The sequence below is a fragment of the Lactuca sativa genome, chromosome 5 (genome assembly GCF_002870075.4).
Source record: "Lactuca sativa cultivar Salinas chromosome 5, Lsat_Salinas_v11, whole genome shotgun sequence".
NCBI lineage: Eukaryota > Viridiplantae > Streptophyta > Magnoliopsida > Asterales > Asteraceae > Lactuca > Lactuca sativa.
Genome location: NC_056627.2, coordinates 105,290,315 through 105,310,940, shown reverse-complemented (window position 1 = coordinate 105,310,940; position 20,626 = coordinate 105,290,315). Strand labels below are relative to the sequence as shown.

Sequence of the window (20,626 nt, the reverse complement as noted above, 5' to 3'; positions counted from 1 at the left end):
TATTTTTATTCGTTTTTTTATTTTTCAAGCACGCCAAAATTCGTGTTTTTTTTTTTTTTGAAATAAAAATGAAAACCATCCATGGTTAGATTTTTCGAATTTTCACTCTGGTTTTGGTTTTTCTAAATAGATCAATATATAATTAATTCATCTGGGTGATTGCAATATATTTATGTGTGTAAAAGATCTCTAGTGATCGATCTAATCTTTATCTTTTTTGAAGCTTGTATGTATTATATTTTCTAGGATTTATTAAATAAACATAATGGAAAAGATCTCGAGATCCTAGAAGCATACTTAGTTTGCACTGTACATCCAATCACAAATGCTCGTAATTGGGGCGGTTGATTTTGTGGACTATTATAATAGATTCTGGGTCATCCCCATCTATCATCTATATATTTATGCACAGACCACATCAATATTCTTAGACATCAAAGAACGTAAACACATTCGAAAAATACACAAATGGATACACTAAAAGCTCTTCACTGTGAATTGAAGATTATGAATGCTAAAAACGTCCAAGTTACCAACTCCAATGGTTACTTCTTTGTTAGATGCTATCTTTCTGCTGGAAACAACAAAAGGGTTCGTTTAGATAGCCAAGAAGTATCTCCAAACAAAGAGTTTTCTATGAACGAATCATTCTCCTTGGATTGCATCGGGACAAAGCAATCAATGGACATGATCAGTCACGGAACAATTGTCTTGGAGCTTCGTTGGAGGAGTAATACAGCAGCCATGTTTAGAGGGTCTCAACTGGTTGGAAGAACTGAACTGTCCTGGAGAGATGTTTTTGAGTCGCCAAACATGCAAATGGAGAGATGGGTGATCCTGAAATCCAAGAAAAAAGACGTGAAAGCACCTTCTGTTCGTATAGCTATGAAGATTGAAACACCTTTTGGTTGTGGAGTAGATTTGATAGAAAGGAAGAGGAAGAACAAATGGGATGAAAGATGTGGGTGCTGCCGTAGTGATTGCAGTCAGAATACGTGTCTTGATGGTGAGCTTTTTGCCATAGGAGCTGCTTTGGATGCTTTCTAGAGAGATTTCTTGTAGTATATTTGTAATTGGAGTAGATGTTTATTTGTTCATTTTTTGCTTCGGCTGTGTGAAAATCACCACACAAATTTTTGTAGTGAATTAAAAATATATCCCGAAATCATTTTATTTAAACATTTATTAATTGTTTATTAATGCATTTGTTAGTGATCTTGATCGCATAAACATCACAGGTTAACATCCAGATTGAACAAATTTTAAATACATTGTTTACAATAAAGTATAGTTAAGCTGCATCACTCATGACTCAGTTGAGGCTTTTTAATAAGTTATACACACGATTTAATTAACGAGATATTAATATGTGAATAAAATTATGCCCACTATGTAAATCACTTAGATTATCATATGCTTATTTATTAGGCCGGACGGAGTGGAGCTGTGGGGAAGGAGCGGGAACCGATCCCGCACTTACGCAAACCGCACCGTGGGTGCGGAAAAGGAACCGCGGGAACAGAGTGGGAGGGAGAGAGTCCCGCTCTCTCTCTCTCTCTCTCTCTCTCTCTCTCTCTCTCTCTCTCTAACCATTGGCCAACGAGTTTTTTTTTCTTCTTCTTTTTTTTTTTTTTCATTTTTACTCAAACGGCCATATGGCCGTTACATATGTATATATTTATTTTTTTTTCTTTTTTCCTTCCCTTTTCTTAATCTATAAACACTCAAACATTTTATCATTTTTTTAAACCATAATCTATATTTCTCTATGTTTCTCTCTAAAAAATATAACTCAAAATGTCATCATCTTCATTATCCGATTCGACGACAGTAGAGGATGCTAAGTTTATCAGTTCCGTCATGGCGAAAACGGTTGCATACTATCAAAACCGACTAGGTCAAACACCACGTGCACGACCTAACCTAAGAAAGCCGCCGTTATGTAGAAATCAAGAAGTCGGACACGATCGCCTTATAGAAGATTATTTTGCAGATGACGCCGTATACACTGTAAAATTTCGACGTCGGTTTCGGATGAGGAATGAACTATTTTTACGTATTGTTGGCGATTTGCAAGGTCGCTTTCCATATTTCCAATGGAAAATGGATGCAAGGGGAAAAAAGGTTTCTCTCCCATTCAAAAATGCATGCCTTCAATTCATCAGCTAGCATACGGCTTGGGTGACAAATGGGACGAGTATTTTAGGATATCAGAGCGTACTGTTAGGGAGCCTATGTACAAGTTCTGCAAAGCGATCTTTTTGGTTTATGGGCAACGATATTTGCGCAAACCAATTATCAACGATATCCATAATTTGTATACGGTGCATGAAGGCAAACATGGATTCCCTGGAATGCTAGGTAGTATCGATTGCATGCATTGGAGTTGGTCATTATGCCCCAACACATGGCGTGATCAGTACATGAGAGGCGACCACAAAGAGCCGACGATCAATCTAGAGGCTATCGCATCACATGATCTTTGGATATGGCATGCATTCTTTAGTCCAGCTGGTGCAATCAATGACATCAACGTGCTAGACCAGTCGCCTGTATTCAACGATATCTACCTTGGAAAGTCACACGATGTACCTTTTCAAGCAAATGGGGTAGCATATAAGCGCGGATACTATCTTACTCACGGTATATATATCCTCCCTTGTCTGTTTTTGTGAAATCGTTTACATGTCCTAACGACCCGAAAAGGAAAAAGTTTAAAGATGCGCAAGAGTCAGTTAGGAAGGATGTGGAGCGAGCATTTGGTGTACCTAAGAGACGTTGGCAAGTACTAACGGTCGGGGCAATGTCATATGAGGTGAAAATGTTACAACACGTAATGTATGCATGTATCATGTTGCATAATATGATTCTTGAAGATGAAGGAAGAGTGATATACCAATACAACGAAAATGATGTTTTGCCAAATGTCGAAGGAGTAGCCGTTGGTACATAAGAGTATAGGGTGAATAGATGAGAAGTACACAATCGCGACATTCATCAGACCCTTCGTGTTGATTTGGTGGAGCACATTTATAGGGCTCATATTCAGCCCCCACACGAGTTATCTCACGATGATTTGGTTTTGTGATTTGGTTGGAAACCCTAATTAGGGTTTAGAAAAACCTTAATTTTGGATATATGTATTTTGGATTTATCGGGACCTGCGTTTGGACCAATGGATTTGGATTTTTGAATTACACCCGACCACATTGCATATTTGGACTAGTGAAGTGATGGACTTAATGGATTAAGTCCTTAATGGGTGAAGTAGGAATACTTAACCCTAATTGTTATTTTATGTGAAAAACCCTAATTGAGTTTGGGTTCTTATTGGGCCATTTCTTGGTCTAACTTGCTATGGTCCTTTGTGGGCCAAATGGTGAACATGTTTACGGACTAAGTAAATTATTCGGCTTTAGGATAAGGTCCATTAGAGAGGCTTTGGCCCGATTTCGAAAATTGGGCCATAGGTGGGCCATAATTAGGCCTTGATGATTATGAGATATTGGACCATCGGAATGAAAAATGTTTGGGCTAGGATAAATGGTTGGGCCATAAGACATGTCCATGTAAAGGTTTGGTCCTAATTCGGAAATTTGGGTCATATGTTGTGCCTTGGTTTATTGATTAGTTTTTAGGCTTTCATAGTGTGTGTTTGGACATTTGCTGTAGACCAAGTTAGGTTAAGGGTAAAATAGTCTTATACCACAAAAATAGACATATAGTTATGTATTGGAACCCAATAATTAATTTGGTGTTGTTTTGATATGAACAATTCGGGAATCTATCATCTAGTAGCTAGGGTTTTATTTGCAGGACATCAGCAGCATGAGGCGAGTCTCCTCACCATACCAATGGGTCGAAGGCTCCAAGGCCGGACCATTTTGTGATATGTGGTATACTAGTTTATGTAGTGATATGTGGTATGCTAGTTGGTTATATGCTATATGCTATGCCATTTGTTTATGTGATTTTTGCATGAAAGACCATGGGGGAGCCCATGGATTTGGATATAAGCCCTTGGGGGGGAGTCAATGGCTTTTTGGGTAAATACCATGAGGGAGCCCGTATGACTTGATTTTAAGACCATGTGAGGGAGCCCGTGGCTTTCTAGGTCAAGACCATAGGGGTTTTCCAGGTCAAGACTATGGGGGGAGCCCATGGCACATAGGTGTAAGACCATTTAAGGGAGCCCATGGCATCCTGGAGTAAGACCCTGGGAGGAGCCCACGACATCTTTATATGTTTGTATGCATTATTTATGTGATATGTGGTATACTAGTTGTTTATGTGATATGTGATATGCTAGTTATCTTTGTGATACTTGCATGAAAGACCACAGGGGGAGCCCATGGCGCTTGGATGTCAGACCATGTGAGGGAGCCCATGGCTTTCCAAATAAAGACCATGGTGGGAGCCCATGGCACTTAAGTTTAAGACCATCTGGAGGAGCCCATTCCATCTTGTAGTAAGAACCTCGGAGGAGCCCATGGCATCCTTATATGCTCATGTGGTGGATATGGTTTATGCGGTTATGTGGATTATGTGGGGTATGCTCTGGGGAACCCACTAAGCTTCATGCTTACAATTTTGTTTATGGTTTCAGGTATCTTGGGTTTGGAATGGAAGGGTCCGACATGATCATAGCACACACCCGTGTTTTCCTCTTTATGTGATATTGGGACGTAACTCTGATAAACGTTTTAATTTAAGTAATGTTTTCAATGATTGGATGAAGTAACATTTGTGTTTGACTATAATGAAAAATGAAATTTTTTTACCCTTGATTTTTGAGTCATTACAAGTTGGTATCAGAGCCTTGGTTTGAGAGATCCAGATATACTTTTAGGTGTGTTTGAACTCAAACTGAGGATCTATAAAGTTTTAAAAAGAAAAATGTTATTAAGGAAAGAGTTTCTAAGACAAGAAAGGATGTGGTGCATGCAATCAACCAAGTTCAAGTAAGTTTCCCCAGAATACCCATATGTGTATCTATTTTGATTTGATTTATGAATCTGAGAATCACATGCTAGTTAAGGCTAGGAGAGATGCCTTTATATGTTGTGTTGTTGTATGAGCTGGTAGACTTCCTGTTACTTGACTGGTTGTGGTCCTAGGGTAGAGTCTATTATTCGACAATCTATTAGATCCTATTTTATGTATAATTTGTATGCACAAGGCAGCTGGCAGTGAAGAAGGAAGGATGTGGAGAACATGAGTTGTGGTATGTGGGCAGAATACTCTATGATAGTTTATGGGTCGGAGATTACCATAGGGTAAGCCTAGGATGAGACTAGTGGCATGAGTCACCTGATTGTGAATTGTATGTGCGAATAGAATTGTGTGATTGGAGTATGTTGGTTAGTATTCCGTTGTTCGAGTACTACTTGCTTTGTGCATTTTAGGACTCTTAGTAATTTGAGTTAGCTAATAGGTGAATATGCTAAGTCACATGTAGCACAGGTTGGATAATCTCAACGTGATGGAATTGAACCTATTGCATAGCTCTCGTATGAGTCCAACCATTCTAGGGTGGAGACTTTTACTCGAAGGATTATCCGATCTCTGTTTCAAGTGGCTATATTCATGAAGTAATTAGTTGACAGTAATGGGAGTTCTTCAGCAGCTAATGGCAGGGTGAGGTTGGGAACCTAGGAAAGCCTAGGATATGCTATAGTGGGTCGACAGTATGGTTCAATGAGTACTGGCATAATGGCATTAATAAGTGACTTAAAAGATTTGGGAGGATTACTGAGGAAAGTAGGGATAGGTATGGAAGGTAGTATTAGGCCCATACCACTGAAAGCGCAGGATCCATACTTGAATCGGTGGGAGTCTTGGAGAATCTAAGAAGCTTATGGGAAGGAGAATTCTGGGTTATGCTCTAATAGTGGGGATTGCTGCTTTGCCAAACGAGGATGAGCACACATGAGGAAGGACCGAGGTTTGGTCCCGATTCCGGTGGTGAGCTAGTTAGTGGAGGGAGTGCCAGGGATTTGAGTTTGCATTGGCTTAAGGAGATGGAAAGTGTTTTCCGAATTAGTCCCTACCCCTTAGGAGCTAAGGTTTGGTTCACTATGGATCTGTTGTATCGGATGGAACAGATTCATTGTGTGTTCTATTGCGCTTTCGGGATTAGAGACTATATCTTGGGATTAGTTGTAGCCCGAGTAGGGCAGAGGTTGCTTCAGCTACTATAGTTTAGCCGGGGATGATTGAGTTCTTAAGTGTGTCTAGGTGCGAGACCCTGAATGATATGATTTCTAGAGCCCGAGAGCGGGAGATAGATTTTGAGCACATTGGGAAGGGGAGACCAGATCATGTGCATATATTGGAGGGTTCCAGGAAGAGACCTAAGATTTCGGATCAGCTTTCGAGAGGCCAGCGGGTCCGGATTCAGTGCAACATTTATGGGAAACAACACGATGGAGTTTTTCGTTCCAAGGGTCTGGGTAAGTGTATCGCTGGGTTTGTTTCCCTACTTGTGTTTGGGTTATAACTTCAAACATTGTCATATGCCATTTGCATACCGTGAGTCACGGGGTTGTTAGTGAAAGGTTGTTTGCCTCCTAGCTAGTTTGGAGCGTTCAATGTTATCTGGGTATATGGTCGAGATCAGTTCAGGGATGTGATGCGGAAGGTCTATGGTAGGGATTAGTCACTCCGCCATTATGCTTGGGTCGGCTTTTGGAAGCGCTAGAGGAAGTGGTCTACTACGGAGGCTTTGGTCTTGATATCGGTTATTTGGACTTCAAGATATTAGTGTTTCATCATTTCAAGGCCTCTGAGATTATTAGTTTCGCTAGGATTCGGGAAGTGTTCGTCTGATCTGTAGGATTTGTGTGGTCTTTGGGGTTTGGGCCAGTAATAGAACACTAGCATGGGTAAGCATAGGTTGTCAGCAGTTTGGTTGTTTAAGAGTAAGAAGGATTGGGAATTCTTCAAATCTCATGAATTGTGAAGACTTAGTCGAATCTAAGTGGGGGAGAATCACGCAGGTATTCTGGACAGGAGCAGGTATGAGACCTGGATGAGTTTCTCACCCCCATCTAGGAAATGGCAGCCGAAGTAGCTTATTGGTTTGAGGGTTGTGTGAGTTAGGAGTTCAACATAACTCTTTAGCTTGTGAATCGCGTCTTCTTGGTGCTTGATAGCAGAATTTGGGGAATCAGGTTCGGGGTTCCAGTCATGAAGTGAGTTCATTTGGGTGCTCGGTCGAGTGCGTGCTCGACTCTGTGTGCGTTTCGAATTGATAGATTGTGGGCAAGACGTAGGGTTGTGTTTGTGGTGAAGTGAAAGTGTTGTAAGACTACGGGGGTGCCATAACATTCACTAGTTGTCATATAGTGTGAAAGTATTGTAAGACTATGGGGGGATGTAGCATTCACAAGCGGCCAGATAGTGTGGGAAGTGCAGAAAGACTATAGGGTAGCCGTGGCATTCACGGATTTGTTTAGATAACTTAGGCCAGGGTGGGTCAAGTCGCAAGGTTGTGAGTATATCACAACACAATTGAAGTCAAGAAACGGTACGTCGAAGAATACCAAGTAGGATGTAAGACTATAGATATTTTGGTAGCATTCACCTCCTGCATCGGATTCAGTGGTGACAGGTTGTCAACCTATCATGATTGGACGAATGAAAGGATTAAACGAAGCATGAGTGGTGGTATAGATAGGACAGTTATTGTTAGCCCATGTATCCTTCGGAGGTTGCGTGGGACTTCTACATGTGTCTTTGGCCTAGTAACCGGTTATGTGTCCAATGTTTCTAGTAGTTGACAGATAAGGTGAGATCAGAGAGGTCTCAGTTGTTTCTGAAAAGCAGCAAGTTGCAGCAAGAAGAGTCGAAGTGGGTTTAGTGACTTGGGATTCGTGTGTGAGGTTGTTGTATTTAGGGTATACGCTAATTTGTTTGCAGTTCGATTAAATAATCTCAGAGTGGTTGATTTGACCGTATTGCGCAACTCTCGTCTGAGTCTAACCGTTGCAGGGATAAGTTTCTTACTCGAATGATTATCTAAGTTTTCTGTCAAGAATAAGTGTATTGCAGGGAAATTTGGTCGGTGACTCTGTTTTCTAGTGGGAACCTCAAGTTATCAGAAGTTGAGTAGCCAGTTGGGAGATAAGGGCAATGAATTCAGGCGATGATTCAATATGGGCGGTCTGTCAGGGAGACAGTCCATCTCGAGATTTCAGGTTTCAGATTTGGTAAATGGAATAATATTGCAAGGAACTCATTTCATCTTCGGGTTTTAGAACCCTGCGGGTTTGTTTTGGTTGCCTTGGAAAGGATGGGGTATGCTTGTGGTTGTAGTCGTGTTGCTCAAATTTTTTGGCATGTCAGGAGTGGTAAGGAATGATTTCAAGGACGAAATCAAATTTAAGTTGGGGAGAGTTGTAACATTCCGTTTAAAATCAATTAAATAAATAATAAACTCTAAATCCCCGAGATGTAATTATTATTATTATTTTATAGCAAAATCAATAATATTTAGCGGGGTTTTGGTTTTGGGGAGCCATATGTTATAAAGTGGATTTCGGGGGTTAAAGTGTAATTTACGGGATTTATTTCATAAAGATTTTCAGAAGTCAGAGGTTTTTTGTTAAGATTAGGACTTAAATTGAGAGGATTTTGAAATGATGAGGGCTGAATGGTAACTTAGGGATCTGTTCCGAAAAGATTAAGAGTAGGAGGGACCGTATGTGTCAGTTTCATTTTTCAGTTTGAAAGGAACACGAGACTTAAAACTCGTCATTCCCTTCCCTCCCATTTTGGGATGCATACTAACCCTAACCCTAGCAGCAACATCCAGCCGCCACCCTTATGCCACCATGCTCCAGATATCGTCATCTTGTAGCCACGAATAGACCGACGAGCGCCCCAGTCGTTGTGTTCTTCGCCGGCAAGGATACGCTGTGATTGTGGGGAGACAGGACAAAAACAATGTGGCCGCTAGGTCTCTCTCTCTCTCTCTCTCTCTCTCTCTCTCTCTCTCTGTCGATGATGAAGCCCCTCTTCGTTGTTTCGTCATATCTTGCCAGTCACGTCGCCATCACGACTGCAGCTCAGAGCAGCGGCTTCTCTTGCTGCGTCCCTCGGCTATTGTCTACTACCGCATGGGTGGCGGGGTTGTACATGTTAATAGAGTGTGTAAGTTGAGTTTTCTGTTTAGAGTATCAAGCAAGTGTGTGTTAATCGTGTGCCTCGGTGGATGGTCGGAAGTCACAAACAAACTCCATCGCAGCCAACCATGGTGGTTGCCGACATATCATCTCCTTTTGCTGCCACCAGCCACCGTAAGGAGGTGCCTGTGTGCGTTTTTTGGTGTGGGAATTAATGTATTCATGAGTTTAAAGATTGTATGGATATCTTTTGACCAGGAAACTCATCATCACCACCGTTTGGTGGTGGCCACCGCCTTCTACGTTGTTCCGCCATTGCTAGCCACCGTCTCCGTTGGCTGTGGGCTTTTGGGTGCATTTGGATTGATGTTTGGAGTGCTTTTGCTATTGTTTTGGCCCAATATCATAACCACCACCAACGTGATGTGGTGGCTGCCGCCAACCACCACTATAGGAGGTGGTAGTGGGTGGTACGCGACTTGATTAGACTTTAATTATTGTAAAAATTAACGGTTGGATTAGTTGGTTTTGTGATTTGGTTGGAAACCCTAATTAGGGTTTAGAAAAACCCTAATTTTGGAAATGTGTATTTTGGATTTTTCGGGACCCGCATTTGGACCATTGGATTTGGAATTTTTAATTACACTCGACCACATTGCATGTTTGTACTAGTGGAGTGATGGACTTAATGGATAAAGTCCTTAACGAGTTAAGTAGGAACACTTAACCTTAATCCTCATTTTATGGGAAAAACTCTAATTGGGTTTGGGTTCTTATTGGGCCATTTCTTGGTCTAACTTCTTGTGGGCCTTCGTGGGCCAAATGGGGAACATGTTTATGGACTAAGGAAATTATTGGGCTTTAGGATAAGAGCCATTATGGAGGCTTCGGCCCAATTTGGAAAATTGGGCCATATATGGGCCATAATTGAGCCTTGATGATTATGAGATATTGGACCATCGGAATGCCAAATATTTGGGGTAGGATAAATGGTTGGGCCATAAGACATGTATATCTAAATATTTGGGCCAAATTTAAAAAATTGGTTCATATGTTGGGCCTTGGTTCATTGATTCGTGTTTGGGTTTTTAGAGTGTGTGTTTGGACCTTGGTTTTGGACAAAGTTAGGCTATGGGTAAAATAGTATTTTAACACAAACATAGACTCATAGTTATGTATTGGAACCCAATTATTAATTGGTTATTGTTTTGATATGGACAGTTCGGGAATCTGTCATCCAGCAACTAGGCTTTTATCCGCGGGACTTCTGCAGTGTGAGGCGAGTCTCCTCGCCATACCAATGGGTCGAAGGCACCAAGGCCTACCCATTTTGTGATATGTGGTACACTAGTTTATGTAATTATATATGGTATGCCGGTTGGTTATATTCTATTTGTAATGCAATTTGTTTATGTGATATTTGCATAAAAGAACATGGGGGAGCTTATGTCATTTGGATGTAACACCACGTGGGGAAGTCCATCACTTTTCAGGTAAAATCCATTGTGGGAGCCCATGACACTTGGATGTAAGACCATGTGGGGGAGCCCATGGCTTTCCAGGTCAAGACCATGGGGGGAGCCCATGGCACATAGGTGTAAGACCATGTGGGGGAGCCCATAATGTCTTGGATAAGACCCTGGGAGGAGCCCACGACATCCTTATATGTTTATATGCCTTTTTATCTGGTATGTAGTATACTAGTTGTTTATGTGATGTGTGATATGCTAGTTTTATTTGTGATACTTGCATGAAAGACCATGGGGGAGCCCATCGGACTTATGTGTAATACCATGTGGAGGAGCCCACGACATCCTAGAGTAAGACCCTGGGAGGATCCCACAACATCCTTATATGCTTATGTGATTGGTATGTCGTATATGACTGATATGGCCTATGTGATTGATATGGTTTATGTGGTTATGTGGATTATGTGGGGTATGCTCTAGGGAACTCACTAAGCTTCGTGCTTACAATTTTGTTTATGGTTTCAGGTATGTTTGGTTTGGAAAGGAAGGGCACGACTTGATCGTAGCACACACACCGGTGTTTTCCGCTTTATGTGGTTTTGGGACGTAACTCAGATAAATGTTAATATTTTGAATGATTGGAAGAAGTAACATTTGTGTTCGACTGTAATGAAAAAGAAATTGTTTACCCTTGATTTTTGGGTCATTACAGTAGGACACTATAGTTATCATGAACTTAATGTGTAAAGTACAAATCTGTAATGGAAAGTATGAAAACTGGTTAGATGCTATAATGGAAAAACTGATCATGGTCTTAATTTGTAAAAGTAGAATGCTGTAATGATCATGACCTCATTATCTAAAGTACAAGGGTTTAATTATCATGACCATAAATTGTAAAGTACAATGCTATTATTGAAAAAAATGTAAAAATGTAGGATGATATAATTCACAAAAAAAAAAACTATACGTTATATAAAGTACAATACTAATATAGAAAACAACATAATATGATTGTTCAAAGTACAATGCTATAAAAGAGAAAATAAAAAATAAGTAGGATGCTATAATTCACAAAAAGCTATATAATATGTAAAGTACAGTAGTAAAATAGAAAACAACATAATATGATTGTTTACAGTACAATGCAAGAATAGGAAAAAAAATATGAAAAAGTTGAACACTAAAATTTTATTTGTTTACGTACCTTCGTATTAATCATCATGATCTTAGAAATACCCGCCCGAAATTGATTTAGAATCTAATTTAATGGTATCCCCGTTTATGGCTGTTTTTTGAGCACTTTCTCATTTAGGATGTCAACATTTATTACTTGATTGTCTATTTAAGAAAGATTTGATTGTTATTTTCTCTTTGCGGCTCATGTGTGTGTGTGTGTATATATATGGTAGCTAAGGGTTATGCTACCAAATTTTTTCTTAAACATACAATCATGTAAAAGAAGTTCACATATGAGATAATGTCACACCCCAAAACCAAGAACGGCGGAAACGTTCTGGGGCGGAGGACGTCATGTATAGTATCACAACACAGTAAATGTAAATAAGCAAACAACATCATCCATTGCATTAAATATATAATTTCAATACAAGTGTTCTGTACAGTTATAGACACCAAAAATAATGTATAACAAAATAATATGAGACGAGTCTTGAAAGCACTCCATCTTCTCATAAGCTGGCCTCGGTACCTGTCTACAGATGACTTGAGAATACAAGTTATTTTGAAAGAGTTTATCAGCATTAAGCTGGTGAGTTCATAAGTATTTTAGTGTCAATGTTTCTTGTAAAAATGTTTGAACCTGTCTCAATGTATAAGTTTGTATAAATGTAAGCAAATGTTTGAAAGTGTTTGTAAAAGTTTGGATCTCTCAGAAAATCCTATATTTTCTATAAAAGTAACCTTCTACCAAGGCTAAACTGTTTTGTAAACTTGTCTGTTGTAAAAGTGTGTAATTACCCAAGTATAACTATCATTTATTAAAAATATAGTTTGTACACTAATGCTTAAGTGAGATTATCACTAAAATATGTAATGGGTAAATCATTGTAGTACTGTAGCTTTGTATAATAAGACTACTGCTGTACTAAATACTACTACCTTAAACCGGATTTATATTAAGGCATAATGTGATAAATTGTATCATGCTATCGACTGGAAATCAACGACATAATGAATGGTCGTAATAAGAAATGACGTTTGGCACCCGCAGACCTGCAGGTCCGGCTGTAGCTAGCAGCAAGGTGTAGGATAGTCAATCCAGTATAGATCTATACGCAAACTCACGCTCTCCCTCCAAGAGAATTCTGGCTATAACTCGGGCCATGACATTTAAGGCATGCCCGATACAGTGGATCACAATTATTACGTATTTATGTATATGTATTGTTTCTCGTATATCTGTATATGTATTGTTTCTAGTATATCTGTGTATGTATTGTTTCTAGTATATCTGTATATGTATTGTTTCTAGTATATCTGTATATGTATTGTTTCTAGTATATCTGTATATGTATTGTTTCTAGTATATCTGTATATGCATTGTTTCTAGTATATATGTATATGTATTGTTTCTAGTATATCTGTATATGTATTGTTTCTAGTATATGTATGATCCTGCATTACCCCGATGGTAACCAGCTAATGATGTATTGACGAGTATGAATATGGAAGTACTTTTATGTCAATATATGTATGTATGATATATAAGTAATATTGAAACGACCTTCGGATGGTCACCCGAAATCCCACCAGACCACATCTCAAGGCGCGAAAAGGAAATAGGGCGGATGGCCTTCCTAAGTCCTTTAAACATTATTTATACATCTATACATATATGGGCATGCAATTGAATATATATAAAGCATAAATAAGTTTTCATAAAACATTTGAAGCATAAATATGATTTCAAGAGGAGATCGACTTGATGTCGATCTATAAAACAATTTGAAGGCATAGGTTAATAAAACAGTTTAAGTATAAGAAGCATTTGTTTAAATCACAGTCTATAAGTAAGTTTGGATAGTAAAACAGTTTGTAAAACATTTCAAAGTAAGGCATTTTGATAAACAGTTTGAACAGTGGTAAAAATCGTTGTTTTCCTAGTTATTAATCACATGTGATTAAATGCAATCACATGTGATTGGAGCAATAACTTATAAGTATTTGACTTGTATCCCCCCCCCCCATAAAGTATTTAAAACACTTAAAATCATTTCAAAGGTTGATTCAAGGGGTATGAACTCACTTGCGGTGAATCGTTTGAATTGCAGTGTCGGCTACCATGCTAGGTGACAAACGGAGACTGGTTTACACGCACGAGCCTAGTTATCATATAATAAACATATATATATATAACTAATTAGACATATAATAACTTAAATAAATAAGTTAAGACACTTAGAAAACATTTAAACACTTTTGTGAGTGTTTATGGTCCAAATGGTTGCATCTAAGTTGCTACGGGACAAGGCAAAAGGGTTTGAAACATCAAAGGGCCTTGTATAGGGGTTCACCATCCAACAAACCCCACACCTTGGAGTTTACGGCCGTAAACTCATAGGTTTATGGCCGTGAACTCCTCAAATGGTGTTTTTGGGTGTTTTGTGGTGTTATCTTGCATCTAGAACACTTCTATCCTTATTGGAATAATGCATGAAGTAGTTTTAAGGCTCTAGAACACTCCATAAGGGAGTTTACGGCCTAAGGTCCTTCACCTTAGAGTTTACGGCCGTAAACTCTAGGAAATTAATTGATTTGAGGCTCTTAAACATCAAGAATGGCATCCATGATTTTATCTAAGGCTAATGGGGACAAGAGGCACACTTTGGTGCCTTCACTTGGAGTTTACGGCCCAAGCCATGTTCCTTGGCCGTAAACTCCTTTCAAGGAGTGGTTTAGATGTGTTCTACTCTCCATTCTAGTCCCAAAGGTGCAAGGTAAATTGTCTAGAGGCTTAAGGATGGCTTGGAATGATTTTTGTCCCACAAAATGGGGTTTACGGTTCAAGAAGGGTTCTTGGCCGTAAACTCCTAAAAACTTATGGTTTTTATGGGCTTTTGGTGTTCTAAACAAGCACAAGTACTAGTAGTTAAAGTCCTTAAGCATTTGGGGAAGATTTAGGGCACTTTAAGCCTTTAAAAAGGGGTTTACGGCCCAAGGGAGTTCCTTGGCCGTAAACTCCTATAACTTATGTTTCTTGGATGATTTCTAGGCTACAAAGATCATACTCTAACCCCTAAACAAGTTGTCTAACAAGGAATCGGGACTAGGAAGCATTTATGTTCCATTTTGGAGTTTTCTCCCCAAGAACGTTCTTGGGCGGTAAACTCCCGGATCTTGACATCTAGACAAGTAATTGTTGTTAATATGCATTAAACAAGTATTGAAACACATATAGAGAAGTAGACTCACAATCTGGGATGAAAACCCGAAGATCCGTCAGAGAGAATATGGCTTTTCTCTATTTGGAATTGTGAATAATGAATTAATTTAATTCAGAAAACTATTTATAGTCCTGGAATATTTTGACAGAAAATATTTTCATTCCTGATATTGGACTGTAACAGTATGAAACTTGAAATGCCTAAGTTTCACAAAACCAGGAGTATCCACTCTCCTGATATCATCTAAAACATAAACCCTAATGTGCACAAACTTGTTCGGAAAAGCTTGAAAATCAATGAAACTGAACTAGCTTCTATTGAATAGATGATGTTCGTACAATGGAAATTTCGGGTTGTCACATCATCCCCCTGTTAGAGGGAATTTCGTCCCGAAATTAGAATTTAAGCAAATAAAAGTTACAAACAATTAAGCGAAAAGATGAGGGTATTTCAACTTCATCTGATCTTCGCGTTCCCAAGTGAATTCCGGTCCTCGCTTAGCGTTCCAGCGAACCTTCACGATAGGGATACGGCTTTGTTTCGTCTGCTTGACCTCATGGTCCATGACCTCTACAGGTTCTTCCACGAAGTTGAGGTTCTCGTTGATCTCGATCTCGTCGAGTGGGATTACGAGAGTCTCGTCAGACAGACACTTTTTCAAGTTAGATACATGGAATGTAGAATGTACGTTACGAAGTGTGTCGGGTAGATCAAGTTTCTAAGCTACGGGGCCGACTCTGGCAAGAATCTCAAAAGGCCCTATGTACCTCGGATTAAGCTTCCCACGCTTGCCGAAGCGTATCAAGCCTTTCCAGGGTGAGACTTTGAGAAGGACTCGGTCTCCCACCTGAAATTCCAAAGGTTTTCTTCGTTTATCGGCGTAGCTCTTTTGTCGGTCTCTAGAGGCTTTCAATCGTTCACGGATTTGAACGATTTTCTCTGTCGTTTCCCGAATGATTTCTGGACCAGTGAGAGTACTGTCGGAAGCTTGCCCTCTCGCTAATTGGGTATCACCAACCTCAGCCCAGCACAGAGGGGATCTGCACTTGCGGCCGTAGAGAGCCTCGAATGGAGCAGCCTTGATGCTCGTGTGATAACTGTTATTATAGGAAAATTCGACAAGGGGTAAATGAGTATCCCATGTCTTCCCAAAAGCAATCACACAGGCTCGCAACATGTCTTCCAATGTTTGAATGGTTCTCTCACTCTGTCCGTCGGTCTGTGGATGGTAGGCTGTGCTTATGTCCAGCCTTGTTCCCAGGGAACGGTGTAGGGATTGCCAAAATCTTGAAGTGAACCTACTATCTCTATCGGAGATAATGGAAATAGGTACACCATGCAACCGTACAATTTCCCTAATGTATGTTCTCGTAAGTTTCTCCATCTTGTCGGTTTCTTTGATAGGCAGGAAGTGTGCAGACTTGGTCAATCTATCAACGATGACCCATATGGTGTCAAGTCCACCCGTCGTCTTGGGTAACTTGGTTATGAAATCCATAGTGATCCGCTCCCACTTCCACTCTGGGATCTCTGGTTGTTGCAGTAAGCCAGAGGGCTTCTGGTACTCGACCTTAACCTTTGCGCAAGTAAGGCATTTACTCACGAAGGTAGAAATCTCTGCTTTCATATTAGGCCACCAGTATAGCTTTTTCAGATCCAGATACATCTTATCTGCACCTGGGTGGACGGAATACCGAGTGGTGTGCGCCTCGGTCATGACCAAGTCTCGGAAACCACCGTGTTTCGGTGTCCAGATCCGGTTCATGAAATATAAAGTTTCGTCACCCTTGGCTTCGAAGTTCTTGTCCATTCCCCTAAGGGATTCACTCGACACATTTTCAGGTTTCATGGCCTCAAGCTGAGCCGCCTGAATTTGCTTAGTCAAGTGTGAATGGATGGTTATTGATAATGACTTGACCTTGCGACCAGAATATTCTTTCCGACTTAGGGCGTCTGCTACTACGTTGGCTTTACCCGGATGATAACGAATATCGCATTCGTAGTCACTGAGTAGCTCGACCCACCGTCGTTGTCTCATGTTGAGCTCCTTCTGATCGAAAATGTGTTGTAAACTCTTGTGGTCGGTAAAGATAGTGCTCTTCGTTCCATACAGGTAATGTCTCCAGATCTTCAGAGCAAACACTACTGCTCCTAGTTCAAGATCGTGGGTCGTGTAGTTAACTTCGTGTGTCTTCAACTGTCTCGAGGCGTAGGCGATGACCTTACCTCGCTGCATCAGAACACATCCGAGTCCTTGATTGGATGCATCGCAATAGACAACGAAGTCTTCTATTCCTTCTGGAAGGGATAGTATTGGTGCGGTGCACAAGGCTCGTTTGAGCGTTTGGAACGCTCTTTCTTGCTTCTCTTCCCAGTCAAAGGCCACGCCTTTCTGGGTCAGGGTCGTAAGAGGCTTTGCTATTCGTGAGAAGTTCTGAATGAACCTGCGGTAGTAGCCAGCTAGACCTAGAAATTGACGAATTTCTGTAGGTGTCTTTGGTGCTGACCAGTTCTCAATGGCTTTTATTTTGGATGGGTCCACGTGGATTCCTTCTTCGCTAACCATGTGCCCTAAGAATTCGACTCTTCGGATCCAAAATTCACATTTCGAGAACTTCGCATAAAGTTTCTCTTTTCGTAGCGTCTCTAAAACTTGTCGTAGGTGATCACCATGCTCCTTCTTACTTCGGGAGTAGATCAGGATGTCATCAATGAAAACGATGACGAACTGATCTAAGTAAGGTCGGCATACTCTATTCATTAGATCCATGAAGACTGCGGGCGCATTGGTCAATCCGAATGGCATCACCACGAACTCGTAGTGTCCGTAACGAGTTCGGAAGGCTGTCATCGGCACATCCTCCTCAAGCACTCGTAACTGGTGATATCCGGATCTCAGATCAATCTTGGAAAAATAGTTCGCCCCTTGCAGTTGGTCGAATAGATCATCTATACGTGGCAGAGGGTAACGATTTTTGATCGTCAACTTGTTGAGTTCTCTATAGTCAATACACATACGGAATGATCCGTCTTTCTTCTTAACGAACAAGACCGGTGCTCCCCAAGGTGAGAAACTTGGTCTTATAAAGCCCTTGCTGAGCAGTTCGTTAAGTTGACCAGAGAGTTCTTGCATCTCGGCTGGTGCTAAACGGTAGGGCGACTTGGCTACTGGGGTAGCTCCTGGGACTAAGTCTATTCTGAACTCGACTTGTCGTTGCGGAGGTAACCCGGGTAGTTCTTCTGGGAAAATGTCGGGGAAGTCGCTCACTACTGGGAGGTTCTTTAGTTCTTTCGTTTCTAGGTTCGTGTCGACGACGTGAGCAAGGAATGCGTGGTATTCTTTGCGCAGATATTTTTGTGCTTGAATACTAGATATAATGCGAAGACTCGCACCAGGTTTGTCGCCGTAGACTATAAGAGTCTCGTTAGATGGGAGGTTTAGTCGGACTGCTTTCTCGTAGCACATGATGTCGGCGCGATGAAGACTTAACCAGTCCATGCCGATAATAACGTCGAAACTTTTTATCGAGACCGGCATAAGGTCAATTGGGAATGAATGGTTATCTAAGGTTAGAGGACAACCTAAGTATATGCTATTAGTACTTTCAGTTTTCCCATTGGCCATTTCTACTGTGAATTGTTCATTAAGTGCGTGTGGTTGTTGCTTAAGCATGCGAGCAAATTTGTGGTTTACGAAGCTTCGCTCCGCTCCACTATCGAACAGAATGCATGCATAGGAGTTATCAAGGAGGAACGTACCAGTCACCACTGTCGGGTCAGCAACTGCTTCCCCGTGGCCTATTGCTAGTACCCTCCCTGCTCCTCTAGTATTCCTCGCCTTAGGGCAGTCCCTTTTAAAGTGGCCTGTTTCGCCACATCCATAGCAAGTTGGGCTCACGCCAGAGCCAGGAACTTGGGAGATCGGTTGCGCCGGGAACCTACAGAATCGGACGGTGTGTCCTTTCCAGTGGCAGTTAGTACACTGCATTTCACGGCAGGCGCCGTTGTGGTGGAAGTTGCATTTGTTGCACTTCGGCAAACTTCCAGAATACTGCTTCCCCGGAGCAGTAACAGCAGTAGGGGCTACCGCAGCATGTAGTGCTACGATTTGCTGTTTCTTTGAAGCTCGCTGTTTCTTCTTCTCATCCCAAAACTTCCGCTTGTTGCCAGCGGGTTTAGAGGGTTCTGGGATGGCTAGAGTGGTTGTAGTTGCAGGGGTCTTGAATCCATGGTCAATAAGTCTTTGTGCCAATCGCTTGGCACTGTCGAAAGTAGCAGGGTTGGATGCTAAGACGTTCCCCTGGTACGGAGGCACTAGCCCCCATACATACCGCTCAATCTTTTTCCCTTCAGTGGGAACCATATTGGGGCATAGGGCCACCAGTTCGCTAAAGTGGGCAGTGTAAGCGATCACGTTGGTGCCCTTCATTGTTAGATTCCAGAGTTCATGTTCCAACTTCTGGACTTCGCCCCTAGGGCAGTACTCCTCACTCATGAGGTCCTTCATCGTTGCCCAACCCATGTCGTTAGCCACGACGAGAGTTAGGGCTTTGACGTGGCCGTTCCACCACGTTAAGGCTTTATCCTCGAAGGTGCATGCGGCATATTTCACTTTAAATGCAGCCGGGCATGAACATATTTCGAATACTGACTCAGTCTTCTCGAACCATTGCGAGAGAGCAATGACTCCGCCGGTGCCATAGAAAGGCTTCGGCTTGCAGTTTGTGAAATCCTTGTAAGAGCACTCCCTGGAGCGCACTGGGATTTCAACTGGAATAGATTCAACAGGGGTTCCACCTCTGCTAGCATCAGACGAGTGATACTGAGCCATGGCAGTTGCCACTGCTGCAGCTACGGCAGCATTCAGGGCTGTAGTATCGATGACTGCAGGTGGTGGAGGCGGTGGAGGTACAGGATTATTCCTATTTCTGGGAGACTTGCGAGGAGGCATCCTTCAGCTATAAGTTTATAAAGACAAGAAGGATGTTAAGAATCAATTTGTAAGCAACTTGAGAGTGACCCATGGACTAACTAACCATAGCCCAACAGTTTGAATGAGTGTTAGAAATCACAATAAGAAATATCAGTAGGAATACACAAGTGTACAAATTTTTCCCACACAATAGATTTCAATAGTACGGGTATTACTGATGTAATAAGTTCAAGGAAAATCGACCTAACTGTAGGTCTTACATCATACCATAAGGACAATACTGACAGTCCTAGATTCCTAATTAGAGTACCGAAAGTTAGGAATATTTTACAGACAAGTGCTACTTAGAGCACATAAGTTCAAGGCTATCCCTAAATCAAAAGACAGAGATGTACTAGACATCATCTAATGGCGATGGGAATTTCTCGGGCGATCCCTGAGGTCGGACACTTGGCGAAACACCTCTTGAAGGTGTCGGTCCTGAGCTCTCTGACGAGCTCGAAGTTCTAAGACTTCAGCACGGGAGGCAGCCAGCTGTTGTTGTAGAGTTTCGTTGGTTCTCCGGGTGCATTCCATGTCTTCTTCAAGACGGCGGATGCGGACTGTATTGACACCTGAATTGGCATCAATCTCCATGACCCGGTCGATGGCTGCTCGACCTTGCTCGACATTACGAGCTATTCTGCGGATGAT

General features: G+C 41.3%; 1 protein-coding gene across 1 annotated transcript; it reads left to right on the top strand.

Moving 5' to 3' along the window:
- The first annotated feature begins 468 nt into the window (after positions 1-468).
- On the top strand, positions 469-1,047 carry LOC111915163 (uncharacterized). Its single transcript, XM_023910841.1, has one exon. It carries the CDS (start codon positions 469-471, stop codon positions 1,045-1,047), a length of 579 nt encoding a protein of 192 aa, XP_023766609.1.
- Positions 1,048-20,626: the final 19,579 nt, after the last annotated feature.

What these genes read in the sequence shown, in the direction of transcription:
- LOC111915163 (XM_023910841.1), top strand. Translation starts at nt 469, where the DNA reads ATGGATACACTAAAAGCTCTTCACTGTGAATTGAAGATTATGAATGCT.